Here is a 21,821-nt window from a genome sequence, read left to right on the forward strand (position 1 = left end):
ATTTAGAGAGACGGAGAGTAGATCATTGATTGCTTAGAGCCAGGGAAGGGAGGGGACAATGGGACTTTACTGCTAACAGGCAAAGGGTTTCTTTTGGGGGCATAAACATGTTCTAAAATTAGATTGTGGTGATTACACAGCTCTAGGAGTATAAAATATTAAATTGTATAATTTAAGTTGGTGAGTTGTTATGTGAATTATTTATCAATACAGCTATTTTTAAAAATATTATTGAAACTTTATTATAGCTATTATGGAACAGTTACCATCTGCAAAGACTTAGAGACTCTATATCATCTAATATTTGCCATCTGTGAGGCCAATTTTTAATCCTACAGATGAGAAAACAAGTTCAGTGAAGTTTAAATATTTACACAAAGTTGTAGAGCTTGTCAGGAATGGTGCCCAGATATCACTCTAAATAAGTATCTCTCTAAAACCCATTTTTCTTAACCATGCCATGCTTTCCATCAAATGGTGTATTGGAAATAATTATAATAGAATCATTGACATCAAATGGACTTGAAAAAACAGGCATTATATTTCTATCCATGTCATGAAAAGTGTTTTAGAGGTATCACTGATAAGAAATAAGGCTTAAGAGGTTTAGCAGCATTGTTATTTAATTCAAACTCCACATCTAGAAAACAAATGTGTCTGGAAAACAATCGAAAGTAACTAAGGTCATGTAATTTGTCCCTTTCAGTTTAAATCAGAGCTAGATTGTAAATGGCTTCGGGCCATTGACATCACCTGGTTATTTTTTAGGTCGGTGCACCTCAAAATTCCTTGTTCTTTGTTTATATTTGATGAAATTCCCATAAAACATAAATATACAGAAATTATAACCATTTCTTTAAACTACATTATCAGGTAAAAATATTCCTTTATTTCGACTTTATTACTAACATTTAGATTTTTATACAGACATTTAGAGGTCTTCACAAACAGTAACTTATCGTCATTCCAAAAAATATGTGTATAAAAAAAGGTCAATTACAAGAGAAAGAAACACATACTAAAAGAACCATGTTTTGTGACGTCACCTATAATGCAACTAATTATCATTTAGTTCCCATATTCATCTATTTGCTGCTGTAACAATCACCACAAATTCAGTGACTAAAAATACACAAATTATATTATAGTTCTGAATATCAGAAGTTTGACACATGTCTCAGTGGGCTAAACTCAAGGTCCCAGCAGGGCTGTGATCCATTCTGGGGGCACTAGGGGAGAATGTTTCTTTGCCTTTTCCATTTTACTTGAGGCCACTTGCATTCCTTGGCTCATGGTCTCTTCTTTCTTCAAAGCCAGTAAATAGGGTCAAGTCCTTACATCACATCATTCTGACCTCTTCCTTTACATCTCTCTTCCATTTTGAAGGATCCGTATGACTACACTGGGCCCACACAGATAATATGAGAGAATCTCTGTTTTAAGGTCCATAACTTAATATCATATGCAAAGTCCTTTTCCAGAGTAACATAACACATTCATATTCTGGAAATTATGATACATCTTTGGGTGTCCATTTTTCTGCACATCATAGTTGCCATTGTCTTCAAAGGAGTTAGGATATACCCATAGTAAATTAAGCCTAAGTTGGGGGGTAGGGGGAACACACTAATGGTTTAAATGGAGAATGTAGAACTTGAGATGAAAACCCCTCCTTTCTGGTTTGTCAGATATATACTGGCTTTTTATTCTGAAGATGAACCATAATTAGATACGTGGGAACAACAGGAGAAATCAGTTGCCATTCAAAACCCTGAGAGGTAATAGAACTATCCCAAATAATTTTGTTGACTTTTTAATCTGAATAGAAACCAAAAGCTTATTTTGTACTTTTTATCTTTCCACATATTGTTCTGCCATGCACTCAGGATCAACCATGTATAGGACAGTCACAGCCTGTATCATAAATTGGATGTTGTATTACTTCAAACTAGAGAAAAGGTAACTGGGATGACTATAGTAGAGCAACTGACCATGAGTTTTTACAAACCTTTACAGTAAAATATCCAAAGGATCATTAGGTATATCTATATATGATTAAGAAACCAAATCTCTCCTTTTTGAAAGGCCCAAATTCAAAATGAGATATCATTACAAGACACTTTTTAATTCCCCAGAACAATGTTTTATTCAGTGTTTAACTTTTTCAATTTAGCTTTATATCTCTTTTGACTCCAAGATAAAAGAGTGATGTTTGATGTACTTAAATTATAGCCAGCATTTACCAATTCTTTGATTCGACTTTTTAAAGTACTTATGCTTGAATCCAAAATCCGAGGATTTTCAATTATTTGTGATATGCCAATTTTTTCTTCTATGAGGCAGTCTATTTTATCATTAAACTTTTTCTCTCCCAAGAAGACCATATCTGGATAGCTTAAGATAAACCTGTGTATGTCTTCTTCAGTACACCCAAGAGAAAACAGCTTCTCTTTGATATTTGTGTAGTTTCTGTTGACATAGTCATTGGAAAGGTCGAGAATTTTAGCTCCTGGTCCACACAGCAGAATGAGCAGCTGCTCATTGTTCAAGTTAAAAGTTGACTGTAAAAACTCAATGTTAGTTTTCACCCGTTTAGTACTCTGAATTAAGATGAAAGGGTTTTTAAAAATTATCTTCCCAACAAAATCTCTGGGCTTATTGTGACCCAATGACAAACAGACTTCTTGTAAAAATTCAATCATCTGTTTATTCAGATCAAGACTATTGGAGAAGGTACGTGGAGCACTGGTCAACAATCGACAAAGGCATTTATGGGTCAATCCAACTGAGTAGAGGAAATTTATGTTATTTTCTAAGTTTAGGTTGTTTTTGGACCGAAAAAAAGATTCAGGAGAACGTTCCAGGATATTTATAATTTCAAGGTCTGATGTCATAATTCTTCTCCACAGATCCCACCGTTCTGAAAGACTTTCAGGTGTGCGTGTAATGGCTCGTGGATATCTTGATATAATGCTAGCAATCACTTCTTTGCTAGCTCCTTTGGATAGAAGGAACATCTTCAGGTCTTGCTCTTTAGTTCCCATCCTATTAAAAACTCCAGGCTGTCGTTTTTTTGCCTTGTCAACATCTACTCCCATTTTAAGTAGGTTATTCAGTAGTTCTTCATTCTCTGAAGACTCACTGTCTGCATTACCACACTTCACACTATAAAGCCTAAATGAAACTAATTTCAAGAGGACTTTTGCAGAAAATCGGATCATCCAACATCTTGAACCAAAGAGAAAGTTACTTCTCATACACAAGAAGTTTCTTGGTGCCATCATGGTCAGGTATCCCAAACCTTTTGGAATGCTGTGTAAAACAATATAAATAATATTATACAAATGCATGTGTTAAATAGCTTAAAAACCACATAATGATCCTATAAGCATCATGGTCTTTTCTCTAAAAAATATCTATAGCTCCATCTTTCCTGGTGCTGCAGTAACAGTTCAGCCACTGCATTCCCAGTCTCTAGGTCACTGTTTCTGATTATCTGTGGGCCTGGGGCTGCTTCCATTCTTAATGTGAAGAAAAGAAGTATAGCCTCATCATTGCCCCAGAATTATTCCTGCCTTTATCTTGCTCATTATATTTGGCCTTGCCTAAATTTGCTACCCAAAATCATTTGCTACCCAAAAACAGTTGTCCCTCTCTAACTCCGCTTTATCCTGATTTTCTTTTATCTTTAAAAAAAATTTTTTTTAATATGTATTTATTGTTGAGAGACAGAGACAGAGTGTGAGCAGGCAAGGGGCAGCAAAAGAGGGAAACACTGAATCGGAAGCATATCCTGGCTTTCAAACTTTGGTTTATTCCTCCTAACCTTTCAATTCTGCCTTGTCTTTCAACTTCCCAGATTTTTGGTCTTGCCTCTGCCCACAGATACCAGACTCCTTTGCTCCTGTTCTCTCTTCCTGGTTCTGAAAACCAACCCTTCATACTAATTTCCACCTTAAACATCTTTTTTCTAGATTCGTGATTCTCTTTAAACCCATGCTATCATTAGTCTTAATTCTTAGCTTTCTATGGACCTCTAGTCAACAGTTCTGAATCTCAATCTCCTTCATTTTACCCTATTGCCCCCTTGGTGCTAACCCAAGTACTCCAAACCAATTCTTATCTTCAAAATGATCTACTTGGACTATTTAATCCACATAGTCCACTATATGTGGAATTGTGCTGAGAGCACATAAACATTGAAAAGTTACTTTTACCATCCTCCTCCACCCTACATTATAAAAGATGAACCCAAGGCTCTCTGCATCTGTTTCACAACACATAACTTCAGGCAAGTGACCAACACTTCAATAACTCACTTTCCTAATAATTTAGAAATGGAGCAAAAAATTATGAATTTCTATATAATAATCTTAGGTCCCTACTAAAATAAGTGTTTCCATTTGTAGGAAATATTTTATCAGGAAAGCCACAGAAAAATTTTCTTCTGTTATTCAATTTGTTCGATGATTTATGTTCTTAAGCTAATTGTAGCCTAAGTCATAACACATTACATATATTTTTTAATTATACTTTCTCCTTTTTATTTTTTAGTTTATTTATTTTGAAAGAGAGAGAGAGAGAGAGAGAGAGAGAGAATCCCAAGCAGGCTCTGCACTGTCAGCACAGAGCCTGAAACAGGGCTCAATCTCACAAACCATGAGCACAACCTGAGCCAAAATCAAAATTCAGATGCTTAACCAACAAGACACCCAGGCATCGCTACTTTTTCCTTTTTAGATTATATAGCTGTGACAAACTTAATTCTTAATTTCTAATTACTAACAATAGGCTCTTATTACTTAAAGGAAGTACTTCCTTTCTCACCTCTCCTAATTAAACATAAAATAAAAAAACAGATAGATGGTTCCAACTCACCACTAATATCTCTGGGCTTCAGAGATACTGCTTTCAAGATCAGTATCAAAGAAAGACTCAGGGTGGCTGAGTAGCTCAGTTGGTTGAGTATCCGACTTCAGCTCAGGTCATGATCTCACAGTTCATGGGTTCAAGCCCCATGTCGGGCTCTTTGCTGACAGCACAGAGACTGGAGCCTGCTTCAGATTCTGTGTCTCTCTCTCTCCCTGTCCCTCCCTTGCTTGTGCTCTGTCTATCTCTCTCTCTCAAAAATAAATAAACATTAAAAAAAAGCCTCTGTCTACCTTTTCAATTACACCAGTTTAACAAGAATTTAAGATTATATCTTCAGGCAGGAACACTCCTGTATCTCAGGAGTAATCTATAGATGCTCAAAGAATTAGAAAAAGATTCCCAAACTACAGACTCAAATAACATTCAAACAAAAATGTAAGATACTCACAAAATAAACATTAAACAACAACAGCACATTGTAAATATTTATTTGTTTATTTTCTAGAGAGAAAGAGAGGCAGAGAGACAGAGACAGAGAATCACAAGCAGACCCCACACTGTCAGCACAGAGCCCGACATGGGTCTTGAACTCACAAACTGTGAGATCATGACCTGAGCCAAAATCAAGAGTCAAATGCTAAAGTCAGATGCTAAACTGACTAAGCCACTCAGGTACCCCAACAACAGCGTATTTTAGATTGCCCTATACTTTGAGTTCATTATTCTTTACTTCTCGATAATGCCACATACTACTCTTTAACTACAGACTCTTCCAAAAATGCATGAATTTAGAAACTCAAAAATAAGATCCTCCTTCTGACTGAAGAATGAAGGCTCTACTTGCACAGATCAACAATCTGTTCTCTCTTCCAGATGCTCAAGGGTGACCTCCACTGGATAATGGTACAGAACACTGACAATAGTAGTTAAGACCTGTGTTTTGGAATGAGTGCCAAGAAAATCCAATGGGATATAGGAAGAAAACAGTAAAACTCCAATTTATATCTGTCTTTGCCTTTTAAAAATTCCATTCTACATATGCTTTATATATAAATATAATAGTACTGTCAAAATTTATATAATTGGTAAATATACATACATTGGAAGTCCATGTATAAACCTTTTTTTACTGAGAGTATATAATAAAAAATCTGAAGACAATTACTCTAAACAATAAACTTTTGGATGATTAGCACCATGACAAACAGGCTAAGCAAGCCACAGAAAGTTCAAGAGCAACTGTACTAATGAAAGACTAACTGAAAATACATGCCAAATTTCTTAACAAAGGAGTCACAAATCTTCTAAGGTTTCTCCTGAACCTGTGAAGGTGAATTTTATGTCTTGTGTATAATTCGCTCTCCACAGAAACATCTTTCACATGAATTAACGTGTCTAAAACTAAACTGAACATCTTTCCCAGCCCCCAAACCCGCCCTCTTTTGACTAATGAAACCACTACCACTATCCTGTCACTCATGGTAAAAATCTAAAAGTGATTGCTTTCTTCCTCTTTCTCAACCCCCAGTCATTGAATCATGTAGATTCAGCTCCCTTAGTAACTTCTTTAGTATGGTTACCCTTTGCTATTCTTTCTCACCCAGACTATAACAGCCGCCTAACTTGCTTCTCAAACGTCAGTCATGCAAAAATGCCACCATGGTATATTTATCAAACAAAAAAGTGATTATATTCCTTATTCCCTGATTAAAGACATCTATAGTGCTCTCCTAGAGAACAAAATCTTCAGACTGACCTTCAAAACTCTCACCACACAGGGCGCCTGGGTGGCTCACTTGGTTCAGCATCTGATTTAGGCTCAGGTCATAATCTCACAATCGGTGAGTTTGACCCCTGCTCTGGACTCTCTGCAGTTGGCATGGAGGCCACTTTGGATCCTCTGTCTCCCACTCTCTCTGCCCTTTCCCCAAGTTCTCTCTCTCAACAATAAATAAAAATTAAAACAAAACAAAACAAAAAAACCCTTACCACAAAGTTCCAACTACCTTTCTAGTTGTCTATTCTATTCTACATCCTCACAACCAGGCACTATCGCCTCTCAAACTTCAAATTCTAAACATTCTTGGCCATTCTTCTCCCTGCCTTTGTGGAAGCTATTCTTTCAGAAAGGCCCATTCTAATATCTATCCACCGTATAAGGGCTCAGTCAAATACTAGCTTCCCATAAATCTTTAACTTAACAAAAACTTACTGCTGAAGTGAATTATTTGTTTTCTAATAACTTACCAAAGAATCTAAAACTAAGTATTCTATTTATAAATTTTTAAAAAGAACTGAACTGGACTTAGGACAATTAAAAATTGAATTTGACTACAATACTATAAATGCAATATATTGACTGAAAAACATGGTATGAGTGGTCTCAGCTAAGCCTAAAAACAATGGTACCTAATATCAACTGCTGATGAGCATTTGAGGAAATGCAGGAAATTCTCTACAAATACCACTACTGGAAAGGCACCATCCACCATATATTCGTTAGCCCAGTATTTTCACTTAAGATTATCCAAAGGAAAGAAAAAGAGAAATTGTTATTTAAAAAGATGACCATCCTAACATTATTTGCTATAGCAAAAAAGAAGCCTAAATAGCCACCAACAGTAGAATGGTTAATAGTGATACGTCTATGTAACAATACTACACAACCCATTTTTCTTAAAAAAAAAAAAAAAGGCATAACTAACACAATAGAAAGATATCCAAGATGTTCTAAGTGGCAAACTCCATAACTATATGGATAAAATAACATCACTTATATAAAGGGGGAAGACATTAATATATACAGAGAGGGGGAAAAGGTAGTTGACACTTATTTCTGAGAGTTTAAAAGGGTCTATGTACTGTTTCTGAAATACTGTGATACCAGTTATTAAAAACAAATTAAATTCAGGGGCGCCTAGGTGGCTCAGTCAGTTAAGCGTCTGACTTTGGATCAGGTCATGATCTCACGGTTTGTGGGTTTCAGCCCCGCGAGGGGCTCTGTGCTGATGACTCAGAGCCTGGAGCCTGCTTCGGTTTCCACGTCTTCATCTCTCTCTGCCCCTCCCGTTGCTAGTGCTCTTTCTCTCTCTTTCTCTCAGAAATAAACATTAGAAAAATAAATTAAAAAAAAACAAATTAAATTTGCAACTTGCAATTAAAAAAACAAATTAAATTTGCAAATTTTAATTTGCAATTAAAAACTTAATATTTCATAATTAATTTCAATCTCAATTTGATGTCTTTCATTAACTAAGACCATTATTTCAAGGGCTAAAGTCGAAAATTAACCAATACACTGAAAATCTCCCTACTCTTAACTTGTAAGGCCTAAAGAACAAAAAGGATTTCCATTCCCGCCGCCCCACAATTTGCTTGATAAAAGAACTTTTAATGGAGATAGTTCATCAATGCTCCCAGGGTACTACATTCTAGACTTTCTTCTTTTGATAAAACAAAGGAAGTTTGTAGATCTCGACAGGTATCCATTTCTCACCTCGTTTGTCTTAAAGAGAGAGGACCTTGCATTTCTCCAGAAGAGCTAGAAAGCAGCTGTCCCTAAAAATGGCAAATAAATCAGTAAATAAAGTGGGGTGGGACAAAATATTGTAAGCACTTCGTAATACAGAATAAAGAAATCGACCCCAGCTAAAACTGCATAACACTGTGAAATGAGTAACCTCCTACTACTGGGCATCTCTCTGAGATGCGAGAAGAAAACGACGAAGACACACCTGAGTATTAATGGGAGAAGGTTGCGTAACCCCGAATATGATTTGTAAAACCAGAGCTAAGTGCTTCACGTGCCTGGTCTTTCTTCAGCCCCACAACGTAAGAGGCAGGCATTATTCCTAACTGAAGCTAATATGATAATTCCAAGGATTCCATTTGATGAGTTCTTTCCCTCTTCCTCCCCGAAAGCAACTCGCCCAGCCGCTGCGAGGGAGGACTCCACCGTATATCACTATCACCCAAACCCAATTTTATTTATTTTTTTAACATTTATTTATTATTGAGAAACAGAGCATGAACGTGGTAGGGGCAGAGAGAGCGGGAGACACAGAATCCGAAACAGGCTCCAGGCTCTAAGCTAGCGGTCAGCACAGAGCCTGGCGCAGGGCTCGAACCCACGAACCGTGAGATCATCACCTGAAACGAAGTCGGAGGCTCAACAGACTGAGCCACCCAGGCGCCCCCCCAAAACCGATTTTAAAAAGAAAACACAGAGGCATAGCTAGCCACAGACCTCAAACTCGACTGTACCAATATTCAGTAGACGCCTTTACTTCTGGGTCTGGGGCGGGACCAAGTGGCGGAAATAAACAGAACTAACTTCCGGTCGCTCACAGGTGACGTCGCCTTCTCTGCGCCTCCCGATGGCCGCGGGTAAACCCAACAAGAGCCCGGCAGGGGGCGGCAAGAGACCGTGGTGAGCGCTGGGCACAAACCTTCTGGCTAGTTTTGGAGGGAGGCGGGACCCGGGGCTTCCCCGACGCCCCTGCCAAAGGCCGAGGGTGGCTGCAGGGATCCATTGCCTATTGGCGACTTGCGGTAGGAAAGTCACTATTCTATACATGAATTGCAGCCTGATGGCGTTTGATGCCAGAAGGCGCGTGCGGACTCCTAAAGAGTCCCAGATGGTCGTTCTTTCTTGAGCCATCTTGGAAATCCTCTAGTGTGGCTTCTAATCCGAATTCAGCTTCTGCTTTCAGGCTAGGAAGCAGTTCTGATATACTAATAGTTAACTGCTTGCAGCACAGATTATCTATGCCGCTTCTGAAATTGTGACTTGTTAGGCTATGTAAAGTTTTAGCAGCAATAAAAATAATAATAATAACGACAACAACAGAAAATCTCACAGCAGAAACATTTTTGCCATCTCAAAGACTAAGGCATCGCCTTAGTCCTTCCTAGCCCTGTCAATTTACCTTGGGAATTTACCTTACCCAAATAAAGATTAACCTTTGGGAATTTACTAATAATGAATCTTCTGGTTAAGTGAAATTACTTACCGCTGTCCCTCCAGATATAAAGTAGTCCTGAAATGTTAGAAATAGTCTCTTTATGTGAGTTTCTAAAATCTATTTCTGCATGGAAGGAGCTCTCATATCTGAGTTAATATTTACTGTTAGATATAAGTAGCATAAATAAATTATGCATAATATATTTTTTTAAACTACTTTACAATCAATGTAAAACGAAATCTTTTTTAGGAATCATTAAACTTCAGATTTTAAGAAGACTTTAGAAATTATAAATCTGTCATTATGAATCCTCTCATTTTGCAGATGAGATACTGAAACACAGTAGAAGCAAGACTATGCATGTGTTATACCTCCTTATCCAGTAAGTCTATGATTTATACTGCTCACACTTACATATATTCTCAAAGGTTATTTCAGACTTACTTAGGCAACAGCACTTGTTTGTTTTTAGTGATACCTGTAGCTAAGGGAGATTGGTTCTTTTGGGAAAAAAATGCCATATTTCCTATCCAAAATATTATGATTACAAATATATTTTATTTTATTTTTAATAGTTTATTGTTAAATTGGCTTCCATGCAACACCCAGTGCTCTTCCCTACAAGTGCCCTCCTCCATCACCACCACCTTCCTTCCCCATCCCGCTCCCCCTTCAACCCTCAGTTCATTTTCAGTATTCCATAGTCTCTCAGGTTTTGCATCCCTCTCTCTCCCCAACTCTCTTTCCCCTCTTCCCCTCCCCATGGTCCTTCATTAGGTTTCTCCTGTTCTCCTGTTAGACCTATGAGTGCAAACATATGGTTTCTGTCTTTCTCTGCCTGGCTAACTTCGCTTAGCATGACACCCTCAAGGTCCATCCACTTTCCTACAAATGGCCAGATTTCATTCTTTCTCATTGCCATGTAGTACTCCATCGTGTATATATACCACATCTTCTTGATCCACTCATCAGGTGATGGACATTTAGGCTCCTTCCATGATTTGGCTATTGTTGACAGTGCTGCTATGAACATTGGGGTACATGTACCCTTATGTGTCAGCCCTTCTGTATCCCTTGGATAAATCCCTAGCAGTGCTATTGTTGGGTCATAGGGGAGTTCTATTGATAGTTTTTTGAGGAACCTCCACACTGTTTTCCAGAGTGGCTGCACCAGTTTATGTTTCCACCAACAATGTAGGAGGGTGCCCGTCTCTCCACACCCTCGCCAGCATCTATAGTCTCTTGATTTGTTCATTTTAGCCACTCTGACTGGCGTGAGATGGTATCTCAGTGTGGTTTTGATTTGTATTTCCCTGATGATGAGTGATTCTGAGCATCGTTTCATGTGCCTGTAGGCCATCTGGATGTCCTCTTTGGAGAAGACATGAACAGACAAATATATTTTAAATGCATATTGTAAAACACTAAGAAGAGTAGCAAGAAAAGTATAATGATGGTTGGGTTAGGATGGTGTATTATCAATTTTTTTTCCTTTTCAGATTTCTGCAGAGGTTTGATATTTAGTGATTTCTGAAATGTTGTCATTACATCCAGTAAAATCAGTGACCACTACCTCATTGTCATTAGTGATGTATTACACTAGAACCCATATATACCCTGCCTGTATTTCATTCATTGGTTCAGCAAACATTAATTGAACACCTGTACATTTCAGGCCTTGTTTTCAGGAAGGGGAGGGGGGAGGCAGCATATAGTGGAAAACAAGACAACAAGACAAAGCCCCTACCCTCCTGGACCTTATTTCCAGTGATAGGTCTCACTCTCAGCCTAAGTTCTGCTCTACATGCCTCCCCCTCCTCACCCCCCCACCCCCAAGACCATAGATGATCCATGCCCTACTATGTTGATGTAATTAAGAAGAAAAAAGTGTGGTTGGAAACACTGGAGGGCTGTGTGTGGTAGAAGATCAGAGGCAGGGAGTAAGCGATGATGAAGAAACAGAGAAGAAAAGGAATAAGTAGTTGCAACTTGGTGGAGGGGAGTTTTTCCTAGTGTCACCCACTGGGTCCATGGGCTCTCTAAACAGTAGAAATTAACTAGAGGCCAAAAGTGAGTTCTAGGCAAAGCTTATTGGGGCTTACTCTGGAGCACAAGAGAGACAACACAAAGTAGAGTCTTTCATGCCGATTCCCCTAACATAGGCCACGGAACGTTTTTAAAGAGACTAAGCAGGGAAAGGAACGATTTTGAAGGATGTAAAGGCGAGGATTTCTTGGCGCCTGCGCACTTAAAGATGGTGCTTTTTTACGTGTTGCATGACTAATTAGCATGTTAAGTCTCCACTCATGGGCATGATTTTTAGTATTAAAATGAGGGGGAAATTGGGGCGCCTGGGTGGCTCAGTCGGCTAAGCCTCCGACTTCGGCTCAAGTCAGATCTCAAGTTCGTGGGTTCGAGCACCGCGTCAGGCTCTGTGCTGATAGCTCAGAGCCTGGAGCCTACTTCTGGCTCTGTGCCTCCCTCTCTCTCTGCCCCTCCCCCTCTCATGCTCTGTCTCTCTCTGTATCAGAAATAAATAAAAACATTAAAAAAATTTTTTTAATGAGGGAGAAAGTCAGTGAAGAGTCAGCAGTAGCCTCCACCAGGATGCCGACTAGTTTGGTTCCGTCTTAGGCAGTGTTCATAGTTCAGCCTCTTTACATCATCATCCTGCTTCCACAACCTCCCAGGTATGCGACTCAAGATACAGTTTCTAGGAAACCTCGATTTCATGGTCAGGAGACCTGAGTCCAGTCCCTGCTCTTACTAGAAGCTGTTCTAAAGTTATCATCGTTCAGATTTTTTATAGTCTAAAGTAATTCAATTTTTAAGTTAAATTTGTTTTGTTATATATTTTAAAATGTTCTTTTCTGAAAGTGATAATATTATATGGTATGTGTGTTTTTAAATGACTTTACCTGAGACAAGAAAAGGTTGCTAAGTCTGTATTGGAGCATCTTCTCCCTTCTTTTCTTAATTCAAAAGTCTGTTGCAGGGGAAAGCATGGACTATGGAGCCTTCCCTCCCCAAACGGGACTACGGCACACAGGATGAGCTGAAAGTCAAGTCTGGGTACAGAATCTTACAGAATCTGTGCCATATTCGGAAGCACCTCTCCCCTTTTATAACTAAATTTTTTTCCTGTGTAAAAGTGCCTCCATGACGCACTCTGCCCCGGAAGTGCCCTTAGTTTTTCATGCAGATAAACTTCCAGCAAACTTACAGCCCCTTGGTTGACCTCTTATGTTCGAATCTCAGCAAACCCAGCCCTTCAGTGCTCCACCCTCCACCCACCACAGCAATACCAGACTCCTGGATTCAGTAGACAGATGCCATCTCCACCTGATAGCAGTTTCCTAGACAGACCTACCAGCCTCCTACCAGTGTCATTTGAAGGTCCTCAGAATAACATCAAGTCTTTTCTCCTATCCTCTTGCCTGAGGTTAATTTGTGTGCTTATGGAAAGGCTACAAATTGCTTACTGCTGAGTAAAGCAGTAAAGTAACCCTAATAATCACAGGTTAACACTCTTTCTGTTTGCAAGCAACAACAACAAAAAACATAATAACAGGGGCGCCTGGGTGGCTTAGTCAGCTAAGCATCCAACTTCAGCTCAGGTAATAAATCATGGTTCCTGGGTTTGAGCCCCACATCAGGCTCTGTGCTGACAGCTAGCTCAGAGCCTGGGTCCTGTCTTCAGATTCTGTGTCTTATTTCTCTGCCCCTCCCCCTCTCTCTCTCTCTCTCTCTCCCTCTCCCTCTCTCTCTCTCTCTCTCTCTCTCTCTCTCTCTCTCTCTCTCTCCCTCTCTCTCTCTCTCTCAAAAATAATAATAAAACACTAAAAAAAAGGAAAATGAAAAAAACATAAAAACAAAAAACTTAGCTTAATTCCCTCCCCCTTTTTTCCAAAACAGTTTCTTTTTAACAACCTTGGATTTTTTTTGAAATCTGAAGATTTGACTGGTGGCAGCTTACTTTCTCTGAAATGTCCTTAACTGGGGTCTAGAGAGACTTCTTGAGTCAGCCTTCCTACTTCCACACTCATTACCACAAGGGTCTGTGGCAAGGAACTGGATACTTAGTCTGGCAAATTTGCTGATTCCAGACATAGATTCCCACAGTAGTTAGATTGCTACCATCAGCAGGACAAAGTTGGCCAAGTTAAACACAATAATCATTTGAGATCCCATTCAGCCTCAATTCCATTCAGCCTGGTGAGTCTAAGTACCTTTTGGGTTGTTTGATTCTATAGTACCATGCATTCAATTCAATTTTGATTCTTAATCACTGGTAGAAAATAGTGATCTTACCACAGAGGAGGGGAGCAAACATTCACAAAATAGAATAAAATCTTCCTTGTCCATAACTGTCTCATTTCCTTCTTACAGTATTTCTTGAAATTCCACCTTTAGAAATTCATTCCTTGGTATTTATAGCATGGTGATTTTAAATGCTAAACATTTTCTAAATTTAATTTTTATTTATTATTTGAGAGAGAGCATGCACACACAAGCAGGGGGTGGGGGAAAGGAGCAGAGGGAGAGAGAGAATTGCAAGCCATCTCTACACTCAGCACAGAGACCAATGCAGGGGTTGATCCCATGACCCTGGGATCATGACCTGAGCCAAAATGAAGAGTAAGATGCCACCCAGGTGCCCCTAAATCCTAAACATATTTGAAAGTGGAAACAAATAAAGCCAACAGTCAACAAACTTTTCTATGAAGATCCAGGTAGTAAATATTTTAGGCTTTATGCACCAAATACTATCTTTTTTGCACAGTCTTCTTTTTTTTCTTTTTTCACAACCCTTTAAAAAATGTAAAATCTTTTATCTCATAGGGTACCTGGCCACTGGTCATAGTCTGCTGACACATGCATCAAACTATGTTAATAGTATTTAAAAACGTCATATAACACTATTTGCTATTCTAATACTATTCTAATCATTTCACCTATATTACTCCATTTAAATCTCTGATGTAAATAGTATTATCTCCATTTTATGGATGAGGAAACTGAAATAGAGACTAAGTTACCTGTCCAAGCTCACACAGCTAATAAGTAACTAGAGCCTAAGAAGTCCAACTCCGGAGTATGTAACTGTAATTGCAATGCTATGCTGACACTTAGAGAAACAACATTTTAATTCACTGTAGAAACTATAAAAACAAATATTTTCTCTAGAAAATAGAAAAAAAGGGCAAAAAAATTCACCCATAATTCCATCACCTAGAAATAATCACAACTTACATTTTATTTATATTCTTTTGATTTACATTCTTCCAGAATACTCCGAAACAGAAAATTCTTTTCTTTATTCAGCCCACGAGGTAAGTATAATTTATACATGAGGAAACTAAAGATTAGATAGATTAAGTGACTTTTTAAAGATCATAAAGCTAATATGTATGTGGAACCAGGATTTCAACTGAGGTTGTTGCTTCCAAAACTTGTGCTCTTAGCCCCTGGCCTAGACTGTACTTGAGTTTCTATTTACTTGTCACACTTAAAAAGAACCTTTCCATCTCATATTTATAAAAAATAATCACTAATATTTTCTTCCAGTACTTTATTATTTTTCTTGTTTTTCCTTTAAATCTTTGAGTCATCTGTATTTCTTTAATGTTTATTTATTTTGAGAGAGAGAAAGAGAGAGAGAGAGAGAGAGTGCATGCACATATGAGCAGGGAAGGAGTAGAGAGAGAGGGAGAGAGAATCTCAAGCAGGCTCCCTGCTGTCAGCACAGAGCCCCGTGTAGGGTTCAAATTGACAAACCGTGAGATCATGACTTGAGCTGAAATCAAGAGTTAGGTGCTTAACCGACTGAGACACCTTGGTGCCCCAAGTCATCTGTATTTTATTTTGTAATAAGAAGCAAGGTGGAAATTCAGTTCTGTTTTTTTTTCCAAGTTGCTAGTCAGTTATTCCAACATCAGTTAATGTGTACTTTCTTTGCCCACTGCTTTGAAATGCACCTTTATCATATACTAAATAACAAAGTAACTTTATCAATTTTGAATGATTGCATGCCATTTTTAGAAGAGGTTTCACAAGGTTTGGTTGTTATGATCTAACTTTGGGGTTGATATAAGGAAAAGAAAGTAGATTTCTGCTTAGTGTCATGGTAATTTTTCTTTATAGATTATTTATCCCTTTAAAAAAAGGATTCAGATGAGCATATTTGGCTCCAACTCTACAGCTTTTATACAAGTATGAAAAGTGGAAACTCAGCCTGAAGGAATATTAATGGTTATCTTGTCAAACCCACAAATTTATAGGTGAAGAAACAGACCCAACATGGTAAAGATTACTTTTCTAACAACTAATTGTGACTACATACTACATAGACTTCTTTCAGTTGCAAGAAAATACAACTCAAATACAACTTAACTAATTCAAGCAAAAAATGGGGGACATTTTTTCTCTTATAAAATTAGAGGAAAAGGGGCAGAGATTTCCTCAGCTATTACTAAATTCAAGAATTAAATTAATTCCATAGCGCTCTCTGCATCTTGTCTCAGCTTCCCTCTGTATGTATCCCTCATTTTCTCAGGCTCATCTGTGGGACAAAATATTGGTTGCAAGCATCTGTAAGGTTATATTCTTTTTTTATGTCTTTATTTTATTTTAAGAGAGAGAGAGGCAGAGAGTGAGCAGGGGAGGGGCAAAGAGAGAGGGAGACACAGAATCTGAAGCAGGCTCCAGGCTCTGAGCTGTCAGCACAGAGCACAAGGGGATCAAACCCATGGACTGTGAGATCATGACCTGAGCCGAAGTTGGATACCCAACTAACTGACTAAGCTACCCAGGTGCCCCGGTTACATCCTTTTTAAACTGGAAACTCAAGACAGAAGAGAGAAATTCTCTTAGTCTTGAACATAAAATCCAAAATAAGGATTCTGATTGGCTTTCCTGGAGTCATGTGACCACCCAGTATTTCAGGGGGAGCGTGAAGCAGGCTGTATAATGTGATTGGTGTTACTGTTGCTAGAATGAAGATAGGTAAGTTGGGCAGATAAAAACATCTCTATTCCTACAGTTGGAGAGCCAGAATTGGAGTTGAGATCTTTGACCTCCTATCTCAGTCCTTTTCTCATTCCTGCATTTATTCACTTAACACATATTTACTGGGCACTCTAGCAAGATTGTATTTAGCTGCAAGTAAATACTTTGGTAGTTTACACAGCAGAAGGTCTAGAGATAGGAGTGGGCTTTGGCATTGTTTTATAATATCGGGTGGCCTCACAGTTTCCCAAGCCCAACACTGCACTTCCTTGCCTCTGATCTTTTGCTCACTCCTCTGCTCACCATCTCCACTTGTCAGGTACTCTTAGTCTCAGCTCATTAGGGCTGTTATAACACAAATGCCATAGACTAGGTTGTTTAAACAACAGACATTTACTTGTCACAGTTCTAGAAGCTGGGGAGCCCAGATCAAGGTGGTGACAGATTTCGTGTTTAGTGAAATCCCACTTACTGGTAGTTGACTGTCTTCTCACTGTGTTTTTACCCAGCAGAAAGGAGTAAGAAAGCCCTTTGTGGTCATTTGTATAAGGGCACTAATCCCATTCATAAGGATTTCAACCTCATAACCTAATAACTTCCCAAAGGAAGGCCCTATTGCCTAACATCATCACAGTGGATATTAGGATTTCAACATATGAATTTTTGGGGAACCACAAACATTGAGTCCATAATGATCACTTAACCTGGAAAAGGTAATACCATCTCTCCCTGAAGCCTTTGCAACCCCCCATTTAGAATAAATCTTTCCCATTTCTGTATTTCTGTAGCATTTTGTACAATCATTATTAATACCAAATTTATTCTAGCTTGTGTTTAATTACTATGGTACATCCATATCAATCTCTGCTGCTTTACTGCAATTTCTTAAGGGCACAGACTGAGTCTCATTCATCTTTGTGGAATCCAGGTGCCAGGTGTCCTCCCATCCTCTGGCTCTGCCAGCTGTACATCCTTCTTACTCTCCCCAGAACTCTAGAACCCAAAAACACTTTGAGTTCTGCCAGGGTAAGCCATATCACCTGAAAACATGAGTGAGCAAAGCAGATTCCACTGCAGGTTTTGTCAAGGAGGTTACTAGCACATTATACAGAAAATCAATTCTTAGGGCACCAGGGTGACTCAGACAGATACGCGTCTGACCTCAGCTCAGGTCATTATCTCATGGTTCATGAGTTTTTGTTTTTGTTTTTGTTTTTGTTTTTTATTATTGAGACAGAGAGAAACAGAGCATGAATGGGGGAGGGCAGAGAGAGACACACACACAGAATCCGAGGCAGGCTCCAGGCTCTGAGCTGTCAGCACAAACTGAGATCATAATCTGAGCCAGTCTGACGTCCAGCAGACTGAGATCATAACCTGAGCCAAAGTCTGACGTCCAACAGACTGAGCCACCCAGGTACCCCATCATAGTTCATGAGTTTAAGTCCCACATTGAGTGAGCATAAGCCCCACTTTGGGTGAGACCCGTTTCTCTCTGTCTCTGTCTCTCTGTGTCTCTCCACCCATACTCACTTGCACCCTCTCTCCAAAAAAAAAAGGTGGGGGAAAGGAAGGAAGAAAGACAACTCTCAGATCCTCACTGGCTCACGTTTTCTTCCTTCTGGATCGTCCTCCAGACTTCACACTCCTCTTGCCATTATTTTGCCCAAATTCAGAGGTGCTCCAGCCCTATCTCTACACTGGCACACCCAAACCCAGCATGAGACTCCATAAAATAAAGTGCTATCTAGGTAACAGGTCCAACTCTTCCCAGTAGTGGGGGCTCAAAACAGATAATAAATAATATTATTTATTATGTATAATGTACAGTCATCTCTGCAAGGCATGTGTTATTCCCATTTTACAGTTAAGAAAAGGGAAGCAGGAAGGGGTGAAAGGAAGGAAGGAAGGAAGGAAGGGGTGAAGGAAGGAAGGAAGGGGTGAAGGAAGGGGTGAAGGAAGGAAGGGGTGAAGGAAGGAAGGAAGGGGTGAAGGAAGGAAGGAAGGAAGGGGGGAAGGAAGGAAGGAAGGAAGGAAGGAAGGAAGGAAGGAAGGAAGGGAGGAAGGAAAGGAAGGAAGGAAGGAAGGAATATTACACAGCCAGAACGTAGGAATCAGAAATCAAACCCAAGCAATTTGAATCCAGAGTCTGGAGCCTTAATAATTAAACTCTATTAACCTCTATAATGCCTTTCCTGGTAAGCACTCCAAATATTGGTTGGATTAAATTTACTTATATTTCTGAGATCATCAGAAATATTCTAGTTTCTTATGTTTCTTTTTTTCCAGCAGTAAAAAATTTATTTTTGTTCATTAAATGCCAAATATACATTATAGAAAAAAACAAATTATGTCAATCAAAGCAACAATTATGAGTATATTGCAACTTTCTGCTAGTTTTATTTTTCTCAGCTTTATTGAGGTATAATTGGCAAATAAAAGTTATATAATATTTAAGATGTACAGCATGATGATTTGATATGTCTGTCTATTGTAAAATGATTACTGTAATCAAACAAATTAACACATTCATCAGCTCACATAGTTACCATTATTTTATATATGGTAAGAACACTTTAGACCTACTCTTAGCAAATTTCAAATATACAATAATATTATTAACTATAGTCACCATGCTATACCATGGATAGCTAAAGCTTTCTGTTTGTACTGGTATTAAGTGAATGAATGAATTAACTAATTTACAGACTACGCAACTCATCTTCCCTATCTGGGAATTCATTCATTCAGTTGGTCATTTAATATTTATGCATCCACTCTGTAGGCACTAGAAAAATAATGAAGCATAAAAAACAGTCTCTGCCTTTAATAGGTTTGTGGAGATATTCATAGCCCAAAGAGAAGTGTTAAACCAGATAATATTGAAGGTCCCTTCCAGCTCTATTTGTGATTCTGGTGAATGGGAAGTTTGCTCTGGTGGTAGATTACTGTCCTTGTCTAGACATTGGGAAGGAGAGATGAGGGTGCTTGTCAAAGGATCACTGAGGACAGAATTTAAGGCTGCCCCTAAACCAATAGCAAAGAACAGGAAGCCTTGCCAACTGCCCTCCAGCCTTCCTCACTGCACTCCTAACTCCACTGTGGGTTGATTGAGATGGCTGGTGTCCTCCTGCTTCCCTCAAGTCCTCCAAACCCCATTTTTAGTAGGCAAGCCAACTGAACATGAAGTGTTCCCTACTCCAGAGCCTCCCCTAGGGTATCTCTCTTCACCTTTACCCATGATCTTGACCTTTCCATTCTGTTTCTCTCGTATTCTGCTATTCTCAGTCCTAGCTGCACATCACCCAGGGAAATTTTTATACATACTGACACCCTGCTCTCCACCTCTAGGGACTCTGATTTAATTGGTTTAACATGAGGCCCAGATACAGGTCTAATGGGGGGGGGGTTGTTTGCTTTCTTCTTAATCCTTAGCAGATGATTCTGATGTATAGCCAGAATTGAGAACTACCATATCTTATCCACGAGTTTCTTAATTTTCCCCAGCTGGTTAATGCCACATTTTGGATTCTGGGACCAATTCTGTTCTCAGCCAGGAAAAACTTAAGGAACCTTAGCTAGCAGCTCAGCAGCTCAGGGCTTAATCCCACTGTGGCCTAGACTCCCAGTTACTGCAATTAAAGGCTGTTGTTATTCCTTGTGATTAAGCTTCTACCCCAAAGGAACATGGAGAGTAAAAGAAGGTGAAACAGTTGCTGGGGAGGCAAAGCTAGAGTAAAGCGGGTGTTTACTCTAATGCTCTCATAATCCTTCTGCCCCTTCTGCCATTGCCAGCTTAAACCCGAGTAATAATAAAGTGTCCTGAACAGTGTCAGTTGGTGACAGGCATGGATAGGAAATTATCTAACCTAACATCTCTGAGCCACACATATGTCAACTGCCAGATGTTTTTCTTTATTTCAGTATACATACTTCTGTTAGTAATACCTGAGTAATCTCTCTTTCTAAGATATTTCATCTTTAATCTCCTTTCCTTTCTTCCCCTTCTTTTAAACTTGTACTTAGCTAAATCCAGAACCTTCTCCTATCTCTTGATCCATTTATACAAACCTCCCTCACCATAACTGTGATCATGCCTAAGGATAAAACTAATACCAGTGGTGTTTTTAAACCAGAGCAAAGGGAAATGACATTCTTGGAAGTGCAGTTTTGATGTGAAAAGAAAACTGCTAGAGTCCATGAAAGTGCTAATAAAATTCTTCACAATTCCCACGAAAATCTATATTCTCTTTATTGTCCTCTAATAAAACCTTTTATTCAGGAACCAGCATTCAACAAAAACATTATTTTTAATCAGTTTGTTGTTTTCTGCTTTGATACTTGCTTTACAACGGTTTGGGGTTTTACTGTTGTTTCTACTGTTACTCCTTAGAGCACTTTATTTTGTAGATTAGAGGATTCCCCACCCTTACTCTCAGAAGACATGTTCCAAGACCTCCACTGGACTCCCGCAACCATAGATAGCACCGAACCCTGTATATACTATTGCTTTTTTCCTATACATACTTACCTGAGATGAAGTTCAGTTCATAAATTGGGCACAAGAAGAGATCAACAGCAATAACTAATAGTAAAAGCAATTATGACAATATGCTACAATAAAAGTTATATGAATGTTGTCTCCTCTCAAAATATCTTACTGTAACATTCTCACTCTTCTTCTTGTGATGATGTGAGATGATAAAATGTGTGCATGATGAGATGAAGTGAGGTGAGTGACATAGGCATTGTGACACAGCGTTTGGCTACTATTGACTTTCTGCTGACTTGTCAGGAGGATCATCCTGTGGTTTACCACAGGAAATTGAAACCACAGAGAGTGGAACCACAGATAAGGGGGCCTGTTGTATTCTCAGAAGATTAGCTCCACCTATAACATTGTCTTAATCTAAAATTCTTCTTTGGGTACCAAAGTTTTGGAACCCAGTTCATCTGTAATTGAGGACTGCACTGCCT

The 21,821-nt window shown here is 38.8% G+C and overlaps 1 protein-coding gene and 1 long non-coding RNA gene across 5 annotated transcripts; one reads left to right on the plus strand and one right to left on the minus strand.

Annotated features, from left to right (window-relative positions):
- Positions 1-602: 602 nt before the first annotated feature.
- Positions 603-21,520, minus strand: MTERF1 (mitochondrial transcription termination factor 1). Of its 4 annotated transcripts, XM_029928748.1 has the most exons (3): positions 9,119-9,184; positions 8,369-8,430; positions 603-3,312 (listed from the first exon to the last, which is right to left on the minus strand). In XM_029928748.1, exons 2-3 carry the CDS (start codon positions 8,398-8,400, stop codon positions 2,145-2,147), a joined length of 1,200 nt encoding a protein of 399 aa, XP_029784608.1. In that variant the 5' UTR covers positions 8,401-8,430; positions 9,119-9,184; the 3' UTR covers positions 603-2,144. The 4 variants fall into 4 exon arrangements, with proteins under 4 accessions (XP_029784608.1, XP_029784628.1, XP_029784620.1 ...); XM_029928768.1 differs by lacking the exons at positions 8,369-8,430; positions 9,119-9,184 and adding an exon at positions 21,376-21,520; XM_029928760.1 differs by lacking the exon at positions 8,369-8,430 and having other exon boundaries at positions 9,119-9,180.
- Positions 9,306-21,453, plus strand: LOC115282646. Its single transcript, XR_003904714.1, has 3 exons — positions 9,306-9,423; positions 10,161-10,218; positions 21,255-21,453. It is a non-coding gene; the product is annotated as an uncharacterized LOC115282646 (long non-coding RNA).
- Positions 21,521-21,821: the final 301 nt, after the last annotated feature.

This window comes from Suricata suricatta, chromosome 2 (assembly GCF_006229205.1).
Source record: "Suricata suricatta isolate VVHF042 chromosome 2, meerkat_22Aug2017_6uvM2_HiC, whole genome shotgun sequence".
Classification (NCBI taxonomy): Eukaryota; Metazoa; Chordata; class Mammalia; order Carnivora; family Herpestidae; genus Suricata; species Suricata suricatta.